This window comes from Tamandua tetradactyla, chromosome 17, assembly GCF_023851605.1.
Source record: "Tamandua tetradactyla isolate mTamTet1 chromosome 17, mTamTet1.pri, whole genome shotgun sequence".
NCBI lineage: Eukaryota > Metazoa > Chordata > Mammalia > Pilosa > Myrmecophagidae > Tamandua > Tamandua tetradactyla.
The window spans coordinates 78,176,506-78,201,782 of record NC_135343.1 but is presented as its reverse complement, the minus strand read 5'-3'; the positions used below and the strand labels follow the sequence as shown (position 1 = coordinate 78,201,782).

The window sequence follows — 25,277 nt, the reverse complement described above, 5'->3', positions numbered from 1 at the left end:
AAAAAGAATCCAATCTTTGCCATTCCACAAAGAAAATGAAACTAATATGGCACAACTCTTATTTATTAAACTCATGCCAAAAAAATGAAAATATTACTCTAGCCACCAGACAGGCAAGAACTAAGAAGTTGTCAAGTAGAACAATAGTATTTCTTAGATCCTGATGATCTGAGGATAATTTGGCATATAATTTGGCACTATTTTATAAATGAACATGCACACATACATGACCCAGCAATTCCACTCCTACATATAGTGCCTAGGATATTTTTTAAATGTGTGCACTAGGAATCATATGTACCAATATCCACAGTAATATGTGTACAACAGCAAAAACTTGAAAACAATCCAAATGTCAAAGCAGAAACAACAAACTTTGATATAATTCACCCAAGGAATGCTGTACTGCAAAGTAAACTGGAGTTACACACAATATGAGGGCATCATTGAAACAAAATATTGACGAAAAAAGCAAATCACAGAAGATTGCATTAAGTAAGCTATTTTTGTAAGGCTCAAAAACAAGCAAAATGAAGCAACCTATCAAGAGGTATGATTAAATGTGTATATATAAATATATTTCTTTTAAAGACAAGAAAACATTAAACACAAAACATAGGATGGCAGTTACCTTATGAGAGGTAGAAAGATGAGATAGGAAAGAGAACCCACAGATTTTAGACAATGGTATCTTTAATTTTCCAATCTTAAACTGGGTGAAGGGTTCATCAGTGTTCACTTTATTATTACCCTTTATAGCTTACATAGATATGTATAAACACATATAACACACATATATAAATCTTTTGTATTACATATTAAAAATTAAAAAGTACCACCCCATAAAATAGTATTATGTTCTTGTAATTTTCAACAGTTTGAGAATTTTATAATGATCATGAAATATTTATATACTTTTAAAACAACAAATCTATTTTCATTGTTGATAAAGAATAAATAAATGGGAGGCAAAGAACTAATGAATGACTTTGTTTGAAACATATACAACCCACACAAATATGTACACTGAGACACTGTGAGTCTGACGCCACAAGGAGTCACGTGTCAGGTAGCAAAGCTGATAGATCTCCACAACAGACATCCAGTTAACCCCTAACATGTTTTCAGTTCTCTGCTATGACACTGATGAGTGAATATGAGCATAAAATCTATTGTGAGATAAGAGCCTTGTTCAAAATGAATCAACATTTATCTTTCATACGTAAAATTCATTACACAGAGTATACAAAAAAGTGAAATGCTACACAGGGTCATTAGTCACTGAGTCAGGTCATGACTGTTTAATTTACTGGCATCTGGGCTTAGAATATCGTACTACGCATACTTAAAAATCAGGATAATTTTGTAATGAATTACTCTTCCCTACTCCAGAAGTTTGAATTACTGAAGGACTGCTGCATTCTAAGAAATACCTCCACCATGACTTTATGTAAAAGCAGTGAGATATACTGAGGTATAGGAAACTTGGGGCAAGTTCCAGCTTTTGGTCTTCAGCCAAATCAAACACACAGAAGGCCAACGAAGCAGGAGTCAAAGGCTGAGAGCATGAGCTGATCCCCACTACTGCATCAATCCACAATCTGTAAGAATTTACCTTCTCCAAGTATCCTTTTCTACTCAACCCAGCCTACCACAATGTCCTAGTCACCTCTTTGTAGAGAGGTTAGTGGCCATGGGGATGAGAAAAAAATTAGGCAGTGTTTACAACCCCCATATTAACCCAATTCATAAGTATCATTGTCCATTGAAAATCTAACCCAGAGGTTTTTAAGTGCATCAGATGCTCTGAAATGAACAGAAGAATCAAGTCATTTCTACCAAACAATGAAGATTTAAATTATGAAATCCATATAGCACTTTAAACTGTTTTATATATTGAGACTGCACCAAAGTTTTATTTGGGGGAAAAATAGTTTTTGAAGACAAGAATTTTCTTGGTTTACACGGGCCACGGTGGCTCAGCAGGTAAGAATGCTTGCCTGCCATGCCCAAGGACCCGGGTTTGATTCCCGGTGCCTGCCCACGTTAAAAAAAAAAAAAAAAAAAAAAAAAAGAATTTTCTTGGTTTACAGTCCTTCCCCAATTGTGAAATCTTGGGAACGCAATATAGCTCAATATACTATTAAACAACTGATGAAACACCTGGAAATATAATTTATTTGGCTTGATTTAATTTTCTGAGAAGTTGATTAGTATGAATTTGCCAAAATAACATTTAAAAAAAATAGAACAAACAAAAAGAATTCAGATTTTGGGGTCAGTAAAATGTGGACTTCCAGGCAAGTCACTTAACTATTCAATTCCTGTCTTCCATCTAGAAAAGAAAGAAAAATAACAAACTATTACTAGGGCTGTGTAGTACTTAGGTTCAGGTGTCAACTTATCCAGGTGATGGTGCCCCGTGTTCTGTTGCTATGGTCTTAAATCATCAGCATGTGAATTTCATCCATGGCTGATTACATGTGTGGTCCGCTAAGGGGTGTGCCTTCCTCAATGAGTGAGCTTAAAAGAAGGAGTCAGAAGCCAGAAAGCTTAGACCCAGATGTTTGGAGATGTATAAAGGAATCACCCTGGGGAAAGCCATTTGAACCCTGAAGCCAGGAGGGAACACCAGCAGACATCACATATGCGCCTTCTGCCTTCCCACGTGACAAAGGCACCCAAATGAAAGATAGCTAGAAACTGTAAATTTGTAACTAAATAAATCCCCTTTATAAAGTCCATTTCTGGTCTATTACATTCCAGCAGCATTAGCCAACTAAGACAGGCTATTAGAAGATTAATGAGAAATATGTGAAAGTACATGGTGCAATGTCTGGCACTAATACTGTCAATAATTGGCTGCTAATTATATTATTAATATACTAAGTATCATTATGAATTGAAAAGATTTTCCATAGTAAACATAAATTCTGTTGTTGGAATCAAATATTGCAGTTTGAAAATTGATTTGGGTTTACAAACAGTACTCTTATCAGTGTGAATCCTTTTAATGAAATAATAGGAGACCACAAAACTGAATTCAACTTTTGTACAAATGAAAATCTATCCTTTATAGATAAAATACTATTGAGTTAAAAGAACAATTTTTTTTAATGTTCCCTTCCCTAAATTGCCTTTACTAATTTATCTGGTTTCAACATTGTAACTTTGTGAGATATTCTATTTTGCATATTATTAAATCTCAGGGATAGAACAAAAATGACGACTACAGAAAATCAACTAGGAAGTTTGTGTTTTGCTCTTATGAACCAAAGCCTTAAACACATCTTTCCTGTGCAGAACAACAGGATTCCCACGGTTTACATGAGGAAGAAGAATATCAGCATTAATAAACTGAAGGTTCTGAATATTCACTGTCAACACACTCTCCCTGAGCCAACAGCGACATAAGTTGTACTGCATACCAAGGAAAAGATCTTTCAAAAGGGAAACAAAGAACAGAAGAGCAGAGGAGCGGAAGAAAAAGCAAGACTGATAAATGGAAGGGTAGGGAGGAAAGAAAAATAGAAGTAACGCCTTAAAGACCCCAGCTCAACAATATCTGAGCTCACCACTCATCCTCTTTCTTTTTTCTCTTTCCTTTCCCCTTTCTTCGCCAACAATACACTCCAAAAGTAGGACTGAACAAGTTAGGGTAATCATTCCCAACAGTAATTAGTATAATTGAGTACCCAAATCTTACATTCTAAATGTCTTCCTCCACTCAAAGCAACCAGGGATCAGCAGCAGCCAGGGGCAGGCTGGCACATCTTGCAGCAAAAAGGAAAAGCATGTGAACAGAATGATGATGACATGTCAAAAGGACACAGGAAACATCCAGAAGGGGCTCCTACTAACTAAATCTGGGGCAACTTTAGCATCAAAAAAATAATGAGAGGAGGGGGCCAAGATGGCAGCTTAACCAAGTGTGGGATTTAGTTCATCCTCTAGAGTAGCTAATAAATAGCCAGGAACAGGACAGAACAACTGCTGGGGCCACGTCAGTGGCCGGACACACAGCGAACACTGTGTTCTGGAGCCGATCCAGAAGCATGAGGCCCCCAAGCTGCGAGGGCCAGCACCCCTTCACCACAGGCTGCCTCCCAAAGGAGAAAGGAAAGAGAGCGTATCAGCAGCAGCGGCTGACCACAAACAAATTCCAATTGTGGAATTAATTAACAAATTCTGACTATGAAAAACAGACTCCCAGTTCAGATGAAACTCGAGTAAAAGTGGAGTTGCTGGGTTTTGCCCCAGGGTAGAGAGGGCAGGGCTGATGGAAAAAGAAAGAAAAAACGTTTTTTTTGGATGTGAAAAGGTCTGGGCCCTGAAGGAAAGGAGGGGGCACGTAGAACCTGGAGATACACAGAGCAACGTACCAACTTAAGCTCTTGATTGGCAAACCTGAGGAACAGGGGTCCTGCCCTGAAAAGGACTTTTCTCTTTAGTTTTGGTGGCTGTGTTTCTACGGCCTGACTGCTCTCTGGATACCCTCCAAGGCTTCTCAGGCTCCACTGCCCCAGGCATGGGCAGAATTAAATGAGTGTGTGTCTGGAGCCTCTGCCTTCCCCAGGAGAGGGGTGGGGCCCAGCTCAGGTGGAATCCCTCCCTCAAGGAGTTCAGACCTCAGGGTCTGGAAAAGTGAAGCTAATAAAACCAGCCTACAACCTCTCATCTGTCTCAACCATCCCCCAGGAGGGAAAGTCTGCTGAAGCTAAAGGTACCGCATCACCTTACGCTGGTAGGACTTGAGGGCAGAAAAGCGCCACATACTAGACAGAATAGGAAAACTACAGAGCCCAGAGACTTCACAGGAAAGCCTTTCCACCTGCTGGGTGTCACTCTCAGGGAAAACTGATGCAGGTGACTCTTCCTCCTGACAGGAGACCAGTTTGGTCTGGGAAAACCTAGCTGGGGTCTAAAACACCTAAGTAGACCCTCCTAAGGTGGGCGGGGGTGGGGGGACGGGGGGAAGGTACCAGATAGGCATGGCAAGAAACAAGAAAACAGGAATCGAAAAATTCTGACGTGCTGAACAAAACCTAAGCTAGAGGTCCAGAATAAACTGAACTGAATGTCAAAGAACAGACAGACAACAAAGTCATCCAGCAAGAAAATTGTAGGTAAAAAACAGTGAAAACAATCTCCAAAATAAACTAATGAAGGTTTAAATGCCTAGACACCAGCAAAAAATAAAGACTCATACTAGGAAAACTGAAGATATGGCTCAGTCAAAGGAACAAATCAACAACACAAATAAGATACAGGAGTTGAAACAATTAATTCAGAATGTTCAAAGAGAAATGGAAAACCTCATCTAAAGTCAAATCAGTGAATGGAGGGAGGATATAAAGAAGGCAAGGAATAAACAAAAGAAATCAAAAGTCTGAAAAAACAAATTACAGAACTTATGGGAATGAAAGGCACAGCAGAAGAGACAAAAAAACAATGGAAACCTACAATTTCAGATTTTAAGATGCAGAACACAGGATTAGTGAACTAGAGGACAGACATCTGAAATCTGACAAGTAAAAGAAAATATAGGGAAAAGAATGGAAAAATATAAGCAGGGACTCAGGGAATTTAATGACAACATGAAACACATGAAAATACATGTTGTGGGTGTTACACAGGAGAAGAGAAGGGAAAAGGAGGAGAAAAACTAATGGAGGAAATTATCACTGAAAATTTCCCAACTCTTATGAAAGACTTAAAATTACAGATTCAAGAAGTTCAGTGTACCCCAAAGAGAAGAGATCCAAATAGACATACTCCAAGAAATTTATTAATCAGAATGTCAGATGTCAAAGATAAAGAGAGAATCTTGAAAGCAGGAAGAGAAAAGCAATCCATCACACACAAGGGAAGCCAAATAAGACTATGCGTAGATTTCTCAGCAGAAATCATGGCAGCAAGAAGATGGTGGGATGATATATTTAAGTTACTAAAGGAGAAAAACTTCCAACCAAGAATTCTATATCTGGCAAAACTGTCCTTCAAATGAGGTGGAAATTAAAACATTTTTAGACGAAAAATCACTGAGAGAATTTGCGACCAAGAGATCAGCTCTGTAAGAAATACTAAAGGGAGCACCAGAGACATATATGAAAAGGCAGGAGAGAGAGGTGGAGAAGAATGTAGAAATGAAGACTATCAGTAAAGGTAAAAAGAAGGAAAATTAGGTATGACAAAATCCAAAAGGCAAAATGGTAGGAGAAACAACCGCCTGTACAGTAACAACACTAAATGTTAATGGATTAAACTCCCCAATCAACAGACATAGACAGGCAGAATGGATTAAAAAACAGGACCCATCTATTTGCTGTCTACAGGAAACGCATCTTAGACCCAAGGATAAACATAGGTTGAAAGTGAAAGGTTAGGAAAGATATTTCATGCAAATAACAATCAGAAAAGAGCAGGAGTAGCAATACTAATACCCAACAAATTAGACTTCAAATGTAAAACAGTTAAAAGAGACACAGAAGCACATTATGTATTAACAAAAGGAATAATTCAACAAGAAGACATAACAATCATAAGTATTTATGCACCAAGCCAGAATGCTCCAAGATACATGAGGCAAACACTGAAAATACTGAAAAGAGAAATAGACATATCTACCATAATTGTTGGAGACTTCAATTCCACACTCTCATCAATGGACAGAACATCTAGACAGAGGATCAATAAAGAAACAGAGAATCTGAATAATACAAAAAATGAGCTTGACTTAACAAACATTTATAGAACATTACATCCTACAACAGCAGGATGTAAGTTTTTCTCAAGTGCTCATGGATCATTCTCAAGGACAAACCATATGCTGGGTCACAAAGCAAGTCCCAATAAATTTAAAAAGACTGAAATCATACAAAACACTTTCTCAGATCGTAAAGGAATGAAATTGGATATCAATAATAGGCAGAGGGTGAGAAAATTCACAAATATATGGAGACTCAACAACACACTATTAAACAACCAGTGGGTCAAGGAAGAAATTATAAGAGAAATCAGTAAATATCTTGAGGCAAACAAAAACACGACATATCAAAATTTAAGGGATGCAGGCAATTACGGGTCAAGATGGCGGCTTAACAATGTGCGCATTTTAGTTCATCCTGCAGAACAACTACTAAATAACCAGAAACATTACAGAACAGCTTCTGTGACCACGATAGTGACCAGACACACAGCATACCCCAGTCTGGACCAGCTGGACCAGCTGCGAGCACCCCCAGAACCGTGAGTTCCCAAAGCTGCGGCGGCCAGTGCCCCTCCCCAACAGGCCCCTTCCCAGAGAGGAAAGGAAAGGACTTTACCAGCAGCAGGAACTGAGCACAATCAAATGCCAATTGTGGAACTAATTAACAAATTCTGACTACTGAAAATAGGCCCCTAGCTTAGGTGAACCTGATCAAAGTGGAGGTTGCTTATTTTTGCCCTGGCACCAAGGGGTGCAGGATTGACAGAAAAAGGGGGAAAAAAAAGAAGGAAACAGAGGTTTTTGTGGCTGAGTATCCACAAGGGCTTGACTGCCTCTGGATACAGTGGCAGGACTTTTCATGCTGCAACTGCCCCAGGCATAGGCAGAAGTGAGCTCTTTTGGGGGCTTGTCTGGAGCTTGTGCCTTCCCCAGGGGAGGGGTGAAGCCCCACCCAGGTGGAATCCCTCCATTAGGGAATTCAGACCCCAGGGCTTGGTAATTTGAAGCCATTAAAACCAGCCTACAACCTCTCCTCTGTCTCCACCATGCCCCCAGCAGGGAGAGTCTGCCAAAGTTAAAGGTACTGCATCATCTTATGCTGGTGGGACCTGCAGGCAGACAAGCGCCACATACTGGGCAGGAAAAGAAAAACAGAGTCCAGAGACTTCACAGGAAAGTCTTTCAACCTGCTGGGTCTCACCCTCAGGGAAAACTGATGCAGGTGACTCTTTCTTCCTGATAGGAGGCCAGTTTGGTCTGGAAAAATCTGGCTGGAGTCTATAATATCTAAGTAAACCCTCCTAAGTGTGTGTGGGGGAAAGGCACCACACAAGCAGGGCAAGAAACAAAAAAACAAGAACTGAAAAATTCTCCTCTTTTAAACAAAACTTAAGCTAAAGGTCCAGATAAAGCTGAACGGAATGTCAAAGAACAGATAGACAACAAATTCATCCAGCAAGAAAACCCTAGATAAAAGAAGTGAAAGCAATCTCCAGAATAAACTAATTGAGGTAATTAAATGCCTAGACACCAGCAAAAAATAACAAATCACACTAGGAAAATTGAAGATATGGCCCAGTCAAAGGAACAAACCAACAATTCAAATGACATACAGGAGCTGAAACAATTAATTCAGAACGTACAACCAGACATGGAAAACCTCATCAAAAACCAAATCAATGAATTGAGGGAGGATATAAAGAAGGCAAGAAAAGAACAAAAAGAAGAAGCTGAAAGTCTGAAAAAACAAATCACAGAACTTATGGGAATGAAAGGCACAGTAGAAAAGATGAAAAAACAATGGAAACCTACAATGGTAGATTTTGAGAGACAGAACATAGGATTTCTGAACTGGAGGATGGAACATCTGAAATCCGACAAGAAAAAGAAACTACAGGAAAAAAATGGAAAAATATGAGCAGGGACTCAGGGAATTGAAAGACAATATGAAGCGCATGAATATACGTGCTGTGGGTGTCCCAGAAGGAGAAGAGAAGGGAAAAGGAGGAGAAAAACTAATGGAGGAAATTATCACTGAAAATTTCCCAACTCTTATGAAAGACTTAAAATTACAGATCCAAGAAGTGCAACGTACCCCAAAGAGAATAGATCCAAATAGACATACTCCAAGACATTTAATAATCAGAATGTCAGAAGTCAAAGAGAAAGAGAGGACCTTGAAAGCAGCAAGAGAAAAGCAATCCATCACATACAAGGGAAGCCCAATAAGACCATGTGCAGATCTCTCAGCAGAAACCATGGAAGCGAGAAGACAGTGGGATAATATATTTAAATTATTAAAAGAGAAAAACTGCCAAGCAAGAATTCTATATCCAGCAAAACTGTCCTTCAAAAATGAGGAAGAAATTAAAACATTTTCAGACAAAAAACCACTGAGAGAATTTGTGACCAAGAGACCAGGTCTGCAAGAAATACTAAAGGGAATACTAGAGGCAGATACGAAGACAGAAGAGAGAGATGTGGAGAAGAGTGTAGAAAGGAAGACTATGAGTAAAGGTAAAAAGAAGGAAAATTAGATATGACATATAAAATCCAGAAGGCAAAATAGTAGAAGAAAGTACTACCCGTGCAGTAATAACACTGAATGTTAATGGATTAAACTCTCCAATCAAAAGACATAGTCTGGCAGAATGGATTAAAAAACAGGACCAATCTATATGCTGTCTCTACTCAAAGGAAACGAGGCCAAGGACACAAATGGACATTTACACACCAATGTTTATAGCAGCATTATTAACAATTACCAAGAGATGGAAACAGCCAGAATGTCCATCAACAGACAGTTGGCTAAAATGTCACAGTTACGGTGACATTTACATAAGATGGAATATTATGCAACTGTAAGACAGAATAAAATCATGAAGTATGTAACAACATGAATGGACCTTAAGGACATTATGCTGAGTGTGATTAGCCAGAAACACAAGGACAAATACTGTATGGTCTCACTGATATGAACTGACATTAGTGAATAAACTTGGAATATTTCCTTGGTAACAAGAGACCATCAGGAGATAGAAATAGGGTAAGATATTGGGTAATTGGAGCTGAAGGGATACAGATTGTGCAACAGGACGAATATAAAAACTCAGAAATGGACAGCACAATATTACCTAACTGTAATACAATTATGTTAAAACACTGAATGAAGCTGAATATGAGAATGATAGAGGGAGGAGGGCTGGGGCATAAATGAAATCACAAAGAAAGATAGACGATAAAGACTGAGATGCTGTAATCTAGGAATGCCTAGAGTGTATAATGATAGTGACTAAATGTATAAATTTAAAAAATGTTTTTGCATGAGGAAGAACAAAAGAATGTCATTACTGCAGTGTGCTGAAAATAGATGGTACTTAATATTTTAAAATTTCAACTAATGTGTGAGACTAAAGCAAAAATGTTCATTTGGTACAAATGTATACTTTGACTAGTGCATCTCCTAATATAACTGATGTAGATAGTTGATTGAACACCTTAAGTACATGGAACTTTGTACAGGACATGAGATTTTGTTGGTTTGTCCAGGTGATGTCCTGATGAATCCCAGAGTGATTTGATCAGTGAGTGGAAAAGTATTTGCAAAGTCCCCTTCACGGAATGGTGAGAACAGGGGAAAACTCAACTTCCCCAAGTTGAATTCTTGATATTCTCATAAGCAGTGTGGACAACCAAAGCTATAGGCTGAGCCCCCAGTCTTGGGGTTTGTTCATATGAAACTTAACCCCACAGGGGATAGGTCAAGCCTACTTAAAATTAAGCCTAAGAGTCACCCCCAAGAGAACCTCTTTTGTTGCTCAGCTGTGGCCTCTCTCTCCAGCCAACACAGCAAGCAGACTCACCACCCTCCCCTTATCTACATGGGACGTGACTACCAGGGGTGTGGATCTTCCTGGCAACGTGGGACAGAAATCCTAGAATGAGATGAGACTCAGCATCAAGGGACTTAGAAAAACCCTAGAATCAGCTGAGACCCAGCATCAAGGGTTTAAGAGAACCTTCTCGACCAAAAGGAGGAAGAGTGAAATGAGACAAAGTGTCAATGGCTGAGAGATTCCAAACAGAGTCCAGAGGTTATCTTGGAGTTTATCTTATTCATTAAGGAAATATCACCTTGTTATCTAAGATGTAATGGAGAGGCCGGAGGGAACTGCCTGAAAATGTAGAGCTGTGTTCCAGTAGCCATGTTTCTTGATGATGATTGTATAATGATATAGCTTTCACAATGTGACTGTGTGATTGTGAAAACCTTATGTCTGATGCTCCTTTTATCTACCTTATCAACAGATGAGAGGAACATATGGAATAAAAATAAATAATAGGAGGAACAAATGTTAAAATAGATTTAGTTTGAAATGCTAGTGATCAATGAAAGGGATCAGTAAGGGGTATGGCCTGTAAAATTTTTTTTTTTCTGTTTGTTATATTTTTCTGTTGTCTTTTTATGTCTTTTTCTGAATTGATGCTAATGTTCTGGGAAATGATCATGATGATGAATATGCAACTATGTGATGATATTGTGAATTGCTGAGTGTATGCGTTGGGAATGTTTGTTTCTTGTAATTTTTTTTAATTAATAAAAAATTAAAAAAAAAATTTATGGGATGCAGCAAAGGCAGTGCTGAGAGGGAAATTTATTGCCCTAAATGTGTATATTAAAAAAGAAGAAAGAGCAAAATTTGAACAATTACCTGTCCACTTGGAAGAACCAGAGAAAGAAAAGCAAACTAACCCCAAAGCAAACAAAGGAAAGAAATAATGAAGATTAGAGCAGAAATAAACGAAGCTGAGAACATGAAAACACTCAAGAAAATCAATAAAACTGGAAATTGGTTCTATGAGAAAATCAATAAGATTGATGGACCCTTAGCAAGGTTGACAAAAAGAAGGAGAGAGAAGATGGAAATAAATAAAATCAGAAATGGAAGAGCAGACATAACCACTGACCTGACAGAAATAAAGGAAAGAAGGAGAGGATACTGTGAACAACTTTATGCTAATAAACTAGACAATGTAGATAAAATGGACAACTTCCTAGAAAGGCATGAACAACCAACACTGACTCAAAAAGAAATAGATGACCTTAACAAACCAATTACAACTAAAGAAATTGAATCAGTCATTAAGAAGCACCCCAAAGAGAAAAGTCCAGGACCAGACGGCTTCACATGTGAATTCTACCAAACACTCAAGAAAGAATTAGTACCAATCCTGCTAAAACTCTTCAAAAAACCTGAAGAGGTGGGAAAGGAACCTAACTCATTCTACTCATTCACCCTCATACCAAAGCCAGACTAAGACATTACAAAAAAAGAAAACTACAGACCAATCTCTCTAATGAATATAGATGCAAAAATCCTCAACAAAATTCTTACAAATCGAATTCAGCAGCACATTAAAAGAATTATCCACCATGACCAAGTAGGATTCATCCCAGGTATGCAAGGATGGTTCAATATAAGAAAATCAATTAATGCAATATATCATATGAACAAATCAAAGCAGAAAAACCACATGATCAATTCGATTGATGCAGAAAAGGCATTTGACAAAATTCAACATCCTTTCCCGTAGAAAACACTTCAAAGGATAGGAACAGAAGGGAACTTCCTCAAAATGATAAAGGGAATATATGAAAAACCCACAGCTAACATCATCCTCAATGGGGAAAAACTGAAAGCAATAGAAGGATGTCCACCATCACCACTGGTATTCAACATTGTGTTGAAAATTCTAGCCACAGCAATTAGACAAGAAAAAGAAATACAAGGCACCAGAATTGTAAAGGAAGAAGTAAAACTCTCACTGTTTGCTGATATGATACTACATGTTGAAAACCCCGAAAATTCCAAAACAAAACTACTAGAGCTAATAAATGAGTAAAGCATTTATAGCTTTATGGCTGGTTACAAGATCAACACTCAAAAATGTGTAGTGTTTTTATACACTAGTAATGAATAGCCTGAGGGGGAAATCATGAAAAAAATCCATTTACAATTGCAACCAAAAGAATAAAATATTTAGGAATAAATTTAATTAAAAGAGACAAAAGACCTTTACAAAGAAAACTACAAGAATTTGTTAAAAGAAATCAGAGAAGACCTAAATAAATGGAAGGGCATACCGTGTTCATAGATTGGAAGGCTAAATATAGTTAAGATGCCAGTTCTACCTAAATTGATTTGCAGATTTGATACAATACCAATTAAAATCCCAAAAACTTACTTTTCAGAAATAGAAAAATCAATAACCAAATTTAATTGGATTGGGAGGGTGCCCCGAATAGCTAAAAGTATCCTGAGAAAGAAAAACAGAGTCGGAGGTCTCATGCTACCTGACTTTGAGGTGTGTTATGATGCTACAGTGGTCAAAACATCATGGTACTGGCATAAAGATAGATATACTGACAAATGGAATTGAATAGAGTGTTCAGATATAGACCCTCTCATGTATGGACAACTGATCTTTGATAAGGCAGTCAAGCCAACTCACCTGGAAAAGAAGTCTCTTCAATACATGGTGCCTAGAGAACTGGATATCCATATGCAAAAGAACAATAGAGGATCCATATCTCACACCCTACACAAAACTGACTCAAAATGGATCAAAGACCTAAACATTAGATCTAAGACCATAAAACTTTTAGAAGAAAATGTAGGGAAATATCATATAAATCTTATAATAGGAGGTGGTGTCCTAGAACTTACACCCAAAGCAGGAGCACTGAAGAAAGAAAGAAGGAAATGGGAACTCCTCAAATTAAACACTTTTGTGCATAAAAGAACTTCGTGAAGAAAGTAAAAAGTTAGCAGACAGAATGGGAGACAATATTTGCAAACGATATATAAGATGAAGGTCTACTATCCAGAATATACAGAGATTGTTCAACTCAACAACAAAAAAAGACAACTCAATTATAAAATGGGCAAAAGACTTGAACAGATACTTCTCAGAAGAGGAAATACAGATGGCCAAAAGGCACATGAAAAGATACTCAACTTCACTGACTAGTAGAGAAATGCAAATCAAAACCACAATGAGATATCATCTCATACCCACCATAATGGCCATTATCAATAAAACAGAAAATGACAAGTGCTGGAGAGGATGTGGAGAAAGAGGCACACTTATCCACCGTTGGTGAGAATGTCAAATGATATGCTGCTGTGGAAGGCAGTTTGGCGGGTCCTCAGGAAGCTAAGTTCAGAATTGCCATATGACGCAGCAAAACCATTGCCAGGTATCTACTTAGAGGACATGAGGACAAAGACACAAATGGACATTTGTACACCAATGTGTACAGCAGCATTATTTACAATTGTCAAGAGATGGAAACAGCCTAAATGTCCATCAACAGACAAGTGGCTAAATAAGCTGTGGTATACACATACAATGGAATATTATGCATCTGTAAGACAGAATAAAGTTATGATGTAACAATATGGATGGACCTGAAAATGTAGAGCTGTGTTCCAGTAGCCATGTTTCTTGAAGATGACTGTATAATAATATAGCTTTTGCAAGGTGATTGTGTGACTGTGAAATTCTTTTATCTACGTTATGGACAGATGAGTAAAACATAACAATTAAAAATAAATAGATAATAGGGGGAACAAACGTTAAAATAAATTTAGGAGATTGAAATGCTAGTGATCAATGAAACGGAGGGGTAAGGGGTATGGTATATATGAATTTTTTTTTTCTTTTTCTTTCTTTCTCTGAATCAATGCTAATGTTCTAAGAAAGTATCATGATGATGAATATACAACTATGTGATGAATAAATAAATAAATAGATGTAGTGGAGAGGCTCTAGGGAACTGCCTGAGGATGTGAAGCTGTGTTCCAGTGGCCGTGCTTCTTGGAGTTGGTTATACAGTGGTGCGGCTGTTGCAGTGTGACTATGTGGTTGTGAGAGCCTTGTGTCTGATGCTCCTTTTGTCTGCCTTGTTGACAGATGAGTGAAACATACAGAATAAAAGTGGATGACAGGGGAACAAATGTTAAAATAAATTTAGTGGATTGAGGTGCTGGTAGTTGATGCTGGGGAGGGGTGGAGATTATGGTATGTATGAATTTTTTTCTGTTTCCTTTTTGTTTCTTTTTCTAGATTGATGTGGATGTTCTGAGAGGTGACCGTGATGATGGATATGCAACTGTGTGATGATGTTGTGAATTACTCAGTGTATATGTAGAATGGAATGATCATATGTTGAGAATGTTTGCTATGTTTTAAAAATTTTTAAATTAATAAGTAAAAAAATAAATAAATAATGAAAGATTATATACCACTGAATAATACAGAGATCTGTAAATTCCTACTAATAAAAATGAATGAATGACTAAATGTAAAATTGGATGAAGAATGATATATTTACATAATCTAAAAGTACCTTCCTACAAAATACCAATTACAGGGTACATGGGTGATTCAGTGGTAGAATGCCTTACATGCAAGAGACCCTCGTTTGATTCCTGGACCATGCACCCCCCAAAAACACACATACAAAAAAAAACAGTTACAAAATGAACATGAATTACTTCATAGAGGAGATGTTTGACAGACAGCACTTTAAGTCATCAAAGTTAACATTGCCTTAGTGCAACACATTCAATTTACATACCACCTGCAAGGATGCAATGGAACCACAAAGGTTCACTTCTCTGATATCCTGCTAAAGATGAATCACCTGATTTTAATCACACACACACAAAAATCAGACAAATCGAGAGAAAGACTACTAAATAACTGCCTTGTAAGTTCTAAAGTGTCAAGATCATGCAAGTAAAGCAAAAATGAGGGTTGACAACTCCAGGTTGACAGAAGCTAAAGATAATGATAAACATATATATAAAACACATGTTCTGGGCTAGATCCTTTTGCTATAAAGGAGATCTGAAGGACAACAGGAAAAATTGAATAGAGGTTGAGAATTAAATGACAGCAAAATATGAATGTTAATTTCTTGATTTTGATAGCAGTATTATGGCTATGTACAGAAATACCACTGTTTATTAGAAATGCACACTAAAGTACTCAAGGTCACAGGGTATTATGTTGGAAATTTATCCTGAAAGTTTTCTGCACTGCTTTTGCAATTATCTTGCAACTTTGAAACTGCTTCAAAATAGGAAGAAAAGAAAAAAAAGAAAAGCTATTCTCATCACACATAAGGTTCAACAGTATTAAAATAATGCTATCCTTTGAAATATAAATATCCTCAAATGTCAAAATAGTCATTCTCGGGTCCCCTGAAACCGTGGCGGCTGGCACCCACACCACGCACGGCCCCCCGGACCAACTGAGAGAATTGGATCGGAAATCCCCAGGCCGCGGAGAATGGTGACGGGTGGGGGAGGCCCCTTCCAAACCCGTGACTCCCCGGGAATGTGCACTCTCCCGGGCGGGCCGCTGCCGCTGGTGCCCTCCCGCCACGCTTGTCGCCCCGGGCCGACTAGGAAATTCGGACGGGCGCTTTCCCGGGCTGCGACGGCCAGCGACCCTCCCTGCGTTCGGACCCCGGGCCGGCTCACACTCTTCCAAGCCGCTTCGGCTAGCGAACCTCCCGGACGGCGAGAGTTTAACAAAGTTAAAGGACCCACAGCACCTTTTATTGGTGGGACCCACAGACAAATGTGTGCCACGAGCGCCACCTACTGGGCAGGATAAGAAAAACAGAACCCAGAGATTTCACAGAAAAATCTTCCAAACTTTTGGATCCAACACCCAGGGAAATCTGTCTAAATGCGCAGACGCAAACAGAAGATAATGGATCACGCTCAAATAATTGAAAATATGGCCCAGTCAAAAGAACAAACCAATAGTTCAAATGAGATACAGGAGCTGAGACAACTAATGCTGAATATACGGACAGAAATGGAAAACCTCTTCAAAAACGAAATTGATAAATTGAGGGAGGACATGAAGAAGACATGGGCTGAACATAAAGCAGAAATAGAAAAACTGAAAAAACAAATCACAGAACTTATGGAAGTGAAGGACAAAGTAGAAAAGATAGAAAAAACAATGGATACCTACAATGATAGATTCAAAGAGAGAGAAGATAGAATTAGTGATTTGGAGGATGGAACATCTGAATTCCAAAAACAAACAGAAACTATCGGGAAAAGAATGGAAAAATTTGAACAGGGTATCAGGGAACTCAAGGACAATATGAAGGGCACAAATATACGTGTTGTGGGTGTCCCAGAAGGAGAAGAGAAGGGAAAAGGAGGAGAAAAACTAATGGAAGAAATTTCGACTGAAAATTTCCCAACTCTTATGAAAGACCTAAAATTACAGATCCAAGAAGTGCAGCACACCCCAAAGAGATTAGACCCAAACAGGCGTTCTCCAAGACACTTACTAGTTAGAATGTCAGAGGTCAAAGAGAAAGAGAGGATCTTGAAAGCAGCAAGAGAAAAACAATCCATCACATACAAGGGAAACCCAATAAGACTATGTGTAGATTTCTCAGCAGAAACCATGGAGGCTAGAAGACAGTGGGATGATATATTTAAATTACTAAAAGAGAAAAACTGCCAACCAAGACTCCTATATCCAGCAAAATTGTCCTTCAAAAATGAGGGAGAAATTAAAACATTCTCAGACAGAAAGTCACTGAGAGAATTTGTGACCAAGAGACCAGCTCTGCAAGAAATACTAAAGGGAGCACTAGAGTCAGATACAAAAAGACAGAAGAGAGAGGTATGGAGAAGAGTGTAGAAAGAAGGAAAGTCAGATATGATATATATAATACAAAAGGCAAAATGGTAGAGGAAAATATTATCAAACAGTAATAACACTAAATGTTAATGGACTGAATTCCCCAATCAAAAGACATAGAATGGCAGAATGGATTAAAAACGGGATCCTTCTATATGCTGTCTACAGGAAACACATCTTAGACCCAAAGATAAATATAGGTTGAAAGTGAGAGGTTGGGAAAAGATATTTCATGCAAATAACAACCAGAAAAGAGCAGGAGTGGCTATACTAATATCCAACAAATTAGACTTCAAATGTAAAACAGTTAAAAGAGACAAAGAAGGACACTATATACTAATAAAAGGAACAATTAAACAAGAAGACATAACAATCATAAATATTTACGCACCGAACCAGAATGCCCCAAAATACGTGAGGAATACACTGCAAACACTGAAAAGGGAAATAGACTCATATACCATAATAGTTGGAGACTTCAATTCACCACTCTCATCAATGGACAGAACATCTAGACAGAGGATCAATAAAGAAATAGAGAATCTGAATATTACTATAAATGAGCTAGACTTAACAGACATTTATAGGACATTAAATCCCACAACAGCAGGATACACCTTTTTCTCAAGTGCTCATGGATCGTTCTCAAAGATAGACCACATGCTGGGTCACAAAGCAAGTCTTAAAAAATTTAAAAAGATTGAAATCATACACAACACTTTCTCGGATCATAAAGGAATGAAGTTGGAAATCAATAATAGGCGGAATGCCAGAAAATTCACAAATACGTGGAGGCTCAACAACACACTCTTAAACAACGAGTGGGTCAAAGAAGAAATTGCAAGAGAAATTAGTAAATACCTCGAGGCAAATGAAAATGAAAACACAACACATCAAAACTTATGGGATGCAGCAAAGGCAGTGCTAAGAGGGAAATTTATTGCCCTAAATGCCTATATCAGAAAAGAAGAAAAGGCAAAAATTCAGGAATTAACTGTTCACTTGGAAGAATTGGAGAAAGAACAGCAAACTAATCGGAAAGCAAGCAAAAGTAAAGAAATAACAAAGATCAAAGCAGAAATAAATGAAATTGAAAACATGAAAACAACAGAGAAAATCAATAAGACCAGAAGTTGGTTCTATGAGAAAATCAATAAGATTGATGCGCCCTTATCAAGACTGACAAAAAGAAGAAGAAAGAGGATGCAAATAAATAAGATCAGAAATGGAAGAGGAGACATAACTACTGACCTCACAGAAATAAAGGAGGTAATAACAGGATACTATGAACAACTTTACGCTAATAAATACAACAATTTAGAGGAAATGGACGGGTTCCTGGAAAGACATGAACAACCAACTTTGACTCAAGAAGACATAGATGACCTCAACAAACCAATCACAAGTAAAGAAATTGAATTAGTCATTCAAAATCTTCCTAAAAAGAAAAGTCCAGGACCAGATGGCTTCACATGTGAATTCTACCAAACGTTCCAGAAAGAATTAGTACCAATTCTCCTCAAACTCTTCAAAAAAATCGAATTGGAGGGAAAACTACCTAATTCATTCTATGAAGCCAACATCACCCTCATACCAAAACCAGGCAAAGATATTACAAAAAAAGAAAACTACAGACCAATCTCTCTAATGAATACAGATGCAAAAATCCTCAACAAAATTCTAGCAAATCGTATCCAACAACACATTAAAAGAATTATACATCTTGACCAAGTAGGATTCATCCCAGGTATGCAAGGATGGTTCAACATAAGAAAATCAATTAATGTAATACACCATATCAACAAATCAAAGCAGAAAAATCACATGATCATCTCAATTGATGCAGAGAAGGTATTTGACAAGATTCAACATCCTTTCCTGTTGAAAACACTTCAAAAGATAGGAATACAAGGGAACTTCCTTAAAATGATAGAGGGAATATATGAAAAACCCACAGCTAATATCATCCTCAATGGGGAAAAATTGAAAACTTTCCCCCTAAGATCAGGAACAAGACAAGGATGTCCACTATCACCACTATTATTGAACATTGTGTTAGAAGTTCTAGCCAAAGCAATTAGACAAGAAAAAGAAATATAAGGCATCAAAATTGGAAAGGAAGAAGTAAAACTATCACTGTTTGCAGATGATATGATACTATACGTCGAAAACCCGGAAAAATCCACAACAAAACTACTAGAGCTAATAAATGAGTACAGCAAAGTAGCAGGTTACAAGATCAACATTCAAAAATCTGTAGCATTTCTATACACTAGTAATGAACAAGCTGAGGGGGAAATCAAGAAATGAATCCCATTTACAATTGCAACTAAAAGAATAAAATACCTAGGAATAAATTTAACTAAAGAGACAAAAAACCTATATAAAGAAAACTACAAAAAACTGCTAAAAGAAATCACAGAAGACCTAAATAGATGGAAGGGCATACCGTGTTCATGGATTGGAAGACTAAATATAGTTAAGATGTCAATCCTACCTAAATTGATTTACAGATTCAATGCAATACCAATCAAAATCCCAACAACTTATTTTTCAGAATTAGAAAAACCAATAAGCAAATTTATCTGGAAGGGCAGGGTGCCCCGAACTGCTAAAAACATCTTGAGGAAAAAAAACGAAGCTGGAGGTCTAGCGATGCCGGACTTTAAGGCATATTATGAAGCCACAGTGGTCAAAACAGCATGGTACTGGCATAAAGATGGATATATCGACCAATGGAATCGAACAGAGTGCTCAGATATAGACCCTCTCATCTATGGACATTTGATCTTTGATAAGGCAGTCAAGCCAACTCACTGGGGCAGAACAGTCTCTTCAATAAATGGTGCCTAGAGAACTGGATATCTATATGCAAAAGAATGAAAGAAGACCCATCTCTCACACCCTATACAAAAGTTAACTCAAAATGGATCAAAGATCTAAACATTAGGTCTAAGACCATAAAACAGTTAGAGGAAAATGTTGGGAGATATCTTATGGATCTTACAACTGGAGGCGGTTTTATGGACCTTAAACCTAAAGCAAGAACACTGAAGAAGGAAATAAATAAATGGGAGCTCCTCAAAATTCAACACTTTTGTGCATCAAAGAACTTCATCAAGAAAGTAGAAAGACAGCCTACACAATGGGAGACAATATTTGGAAATGATATATCAGATAAAGGTCTAGTATCCAGAATTTATAAAGAGATTGTTCATCTCAACAACAAAAAGACAGCCAACCCAATTACAAAATGGGAAAAAGACTTGAACAGACACCTATCAGAAGAGGAAATACAAATGGCCAAAAGGCACATGAAGAGATGCTCAATGTCCCTGGCCATTAGAGAAATGCAAATCAAAACCACAATGAGATATCATCTCACACCCACCAGAATGGCCATTATCAACAAAACAGAAAATGACAAGTGCTGGAGAGGATGCGGTGAAAGAGGCACACTTATCCACTGTTGGTGGGAATGTCAAATGGTGCAACCTCTGTGGAAGGCAGTTTGGCGGTTCCTCAAAAAGCTGAATATAGAATTGCCATACGACCCAGCAATACCATTGCTGGGAATCTACTCAAAGGAATTAAGGGCAAAAACTCAAACGGACATTTGCACACCAATGTTTATAGCAGCGTTATTTACAATTGCAAAGAGATGGAAACAGCCAAAATCTCCATCAACAGAAGAGTGGCTAAACAAACTGTGGTATATACATACGATGGAATACTATGCAGCTTTAAGACAGGATAAACTTATGAAGCATGTAATAACATGGATGGACCTAGAGAACATTATGCTGAGTGAGTCTAGCCAAAAACTAAAGGACAAATACTGTATGGTCCCACTGATGTGAACAAACATTCGAGAATAAATTTGGAATATGTCATTGGTAACAGAGTCCAGCAGGAGGTAGAAACAGGGTGAGATAATGGGCAACTGGAGTTGAAGGGATACAGACGGTGTAACAGGACTAGATACAAAAACTCAAAAATGGACAGCACAATAATACCTAATTGTAAAGTAATCATGTTAAAACACTGAATGAAGCTGCATCTGAGCTATAGGTTTTTGTTTTGTTTTGTTTTGATTTTACTATTATTACTTTTATTTTTTTCTCTATATTAACATTCTATATCTTTTTCGGTTATGTTGCTAGTTCTTCTAAACCGATGCAAATGTGCTGGGAAGTGATGATCATGCATCTGTGTGATGATGTTAAGAATTGCTGATTGCATATGTAGAATGGTATGATTTCTAAATGTTGGGTTAATTTCTTTTTTTCCGTTAATTAAAAAAAAAAAAAAGAGAGAAGGGTAATTGGAGCTGAAGGGATACAGACTGTACAACGGCACTGGCTGTAAAAACTCAGAAATGGACAGCACAATACTACCTAATTGTAATGCAATTATTTTAAAACACTGAATGAAGCTGCATGTGAGGTATAGGTTTTTTTCTTTTTCTTTCTATTATCGTTTTAATTCTTATTCTGTTGTCTTTTTATTTCTTTTTCTAAATCGATGCAAATGTACTAAGAAATGATGAATATGCAACTATGTGATGTTATTAAGAATTACTGATTGTACATGTAGAATGGAATGATTTCTAATTGTTTTGTTAATTCTTTTTTTAATTAATAAAAAAATAGTCATTCTCATCTACCTTTAATATTTCATAAAGAATCTATTCTTAGTTAAGGCTAATCAAAGAAATTTTATGAAGGAGAGAAGAATGAGTATAATAACTCACAGGGGACTCCTGAAATTCTTAACACTGTAACCCTTTAACTGCTGCCCAATTGTTTCCTCTCGACGTTCACAAGCATTACAGGATTCTCCTACTCATCCTCTTCAGAAATCCTAATAAAATCTATGGCAAACACAAAAGAACCAACATGCCAGGTGTTCAAAGTATCTAACTTACCAGACTCCAAGGATAACAGCAAGCTCTTCAGCACATAGGTCAGGCATCTGAAACTGTTCACAATCTGCTAACTTTATCTCATCGAGAAGAGTATCATCACTGAGCTCAAGATTCTGGTGAAACACAAACAAAATATTTGGACCAAAACTGAAATTTCAATCATTCAACATAAAGCAGTATTCAGTAGGTTTCTGGGGGAGAATAACTCTTTCTGCAAGATTAGTAAGGTTAGTAACCAAAAGACAGGTGGAGTGGCTACATGAATATCAGATAAAAGAGACTTCATGGGTGGGCAACGGTGGCCCAGTGGCAGAGTTCTTGCCTGCCATGCAGGAGATCCAGGTTCACTTCCTGATGCCTGCCCATGTAAAAAATAAACAAATAAATAAAAAAAAAAAAGAGACTTTAAGCCAAAAGCTACTATAATGGATAAAGGACACTATATATTGATAATATATAATCTTCAACAAGAAGACAAAACACTTATAAATACACATACATCTAACAGCAGAGGCCCAAAATATATGAAGCAAATATTGACAAATTAGAAGGGAGAAATAAATGGTTCTACATTAATAGGAGGAGATAACAACACACCACTTTCAATAGTGGATAGAACATCTAGACAGATTATTAACATGGAAATAAAAGACCTGAACAATATTATAAACCAACTAGACTTAACATATAAAGAACATATACATAAACATTTACAGAATACTTCTCACAACAGCAGAATACATAGACTTTTAAATCAGGTGGATCATTCAATTGAAAAGGGATAAAGCCTCAATAAATTTAAAAATAATTTAAATCAAACACATTATTTTCTCTGACCATACAGGAATGAAAACAGAAGTCACTGCCAGAAGGAGATCTGGAAAATTACCATATATGTGGAAATCAAATCACACAGTCCTTAGCAACCAATAGGTCAAAGGAGAAATCATAAAGGAAATCAGGAAATATCTTGAGGCAAATAAAACAAAGACACAATATAGCAAAATTTATGAGATGCAGCAAAGATAGTGCTAAGCAGGAAATGTATACCTCTAAATGCTTACATACAAAAGAAAGATTCAAAGTAAGAGACCAAAGCTCAAAACTGGAAAAACTAGAAAAAGAAGAGCAAATTAAACCCAAAGCAAGAAGGAAGGAAGGAAATAACAAAGATCAGAGCAGAAATAAATGAAATATAGAATAACAAACAATAGAGAGAATCAACACAACCAAAAGTTAGTTCTTTAAAAAAACCAAGAAAATTGACAAATTTTTAGTTAGACTAACCAGAGAGAGAGAAAGAGAAGGCACAAATAACTAAAATGAGAAATGACCCCAGTCATATAAAAAGGACTACAGGTGGATAATATGAAAAAGTGCGCACCAACACATTAGGTAGCCTAGATGAAATGGACAAATTCCTAGAAACATACAAACTATATACACTGTCGCAAGAAGAAACAGAAGATTCCAACAAATCGGTAACTAGTAAAGACAGACTCAGCAATCAAAAACTTCCCAACAAAGAAAACCCCAGGACCAGATGGTTTCGCTGGTAAATTCCACCAAACTCTGCAGAAAGAATCCTGCTCAAACTACAAAAAATTGAAGGGAAAGGGACACGCCTTAAATCATTCTACAAAGACAACCATATGAAAGCAAGATAACGATACCACAAGAAAATTACAGACCAGTATCTCCTATGAATATAGATAGAACAATTCTCAACAAAATACTAGCAAACCAAGTTCAACAGCACTTTAAAAGAATTATACACTATGATCAAGTGAGCCTCAGCCTCTATCTAAACCACACCCCTGGCAGGAACAGGGTCTGCTGACAATTAAAGGCACTGCACCGCTTTACACCATTGGACAGCTGCAGGCTGGCAAGCACCCCCTGCTGTGTGGATAGGAAAAGCACACAGCCCAGAAGCTTCAGAGGAATATCTGAAAACCTGTAGGGTCTCATCCTTAGGGAAATTGGATACTGATCACACCCTCCTCCTGAGACCCAGGCCTGTCTTATCTGAGAAAATCTAATAGGGATCAATCATATCCGGGGAGGCCATTCTGAACAACAACAAAAAGGTTCCTTTTACACAGGGCAAGAACCAGAAAAACAAAAGCTGAAAAATTCTGATCATTTAAACAGAAGCTATGCTGAAGGTCTAGAATGAATTGCACTTAATGCCAAATAACAGATAGAGAACAAAGCCAAACAACAAGAAAACCCAAGGTAAAAAAGTGAAAACAACCTCCAGAATAAACTAATCAAAGAAACCAATGTCAAAACACCAACAAAAAATTACAAGACACAGTAGGAAAAACGAAGATATGCCCATTCAAAGGAACAAACTAATACTTCCAATGAAATACAGGAGTTGAAACAACTAATTAATGTTCAAATAAACAAGCTAATCCATTAAAAAATCAAATCAACAAGTTGAGGAAAGATCTGGCAAAAGAAATGAAGGATATAAAGAAGACACTGGGTGACCATAAAGAACTCAAACTTGAAAAAACAAAGTACTTATGGGAATGAAAGGCACCAGAGATGAGATGAAAAACAAAATGCAAACTTAAAACAGCAGATGTGAAGAGGGAGAAGAAAAGATTAGTGAACTAGAGGACAGGACATCTAAAATGCTAAACAGAAAATATGAGTACAGTCTCAGGGAATTAAATGACAAGATGAAACATGCAAATATACACTTTATGGATGTTCCAGAAGGAGAAGGGAAAAGAAACAGAAAGAATAACAGAGGAAATAATCACTGAAAGTTTCCCATCTCTAATAAAAGACAAAATTACAGATCCCAGAAGTGCAGCGTACCCCAAACAGAATAGATCCACAATGACCTACTCCAAGACACCTACTAATGAGATTGTCAAA

At 37.3% G+C, this 25,277-nt stretch overlaps 1 protein-coding gene across 4 annotated transcripts in view; it reads right to left on the bottom strand.

Moving 5' to 3' along the window:
* TTC27 (tetratricopeptide repeat domain 27) overlaps positions 1-25,277 on the bottom strand; it is a 312,437-nt gene that overhangs the window by 184,709 nt on the left and 102,451 nt on the right. For all 4 annotated transcript variants that reach the window (XM_077135030.1, XM_077135029.1, XM_077135028.1 and 1 more), the window contains one exon: positions 22,383-22,495. In XM_077135030.1, the coding sequence (XP_076991145.1) occupies positions 22,383-22,495 (113 nt within the window). The remainder of the gene's footprint in view (positions 1-22,382; positions 22,496-25,277) is intronic.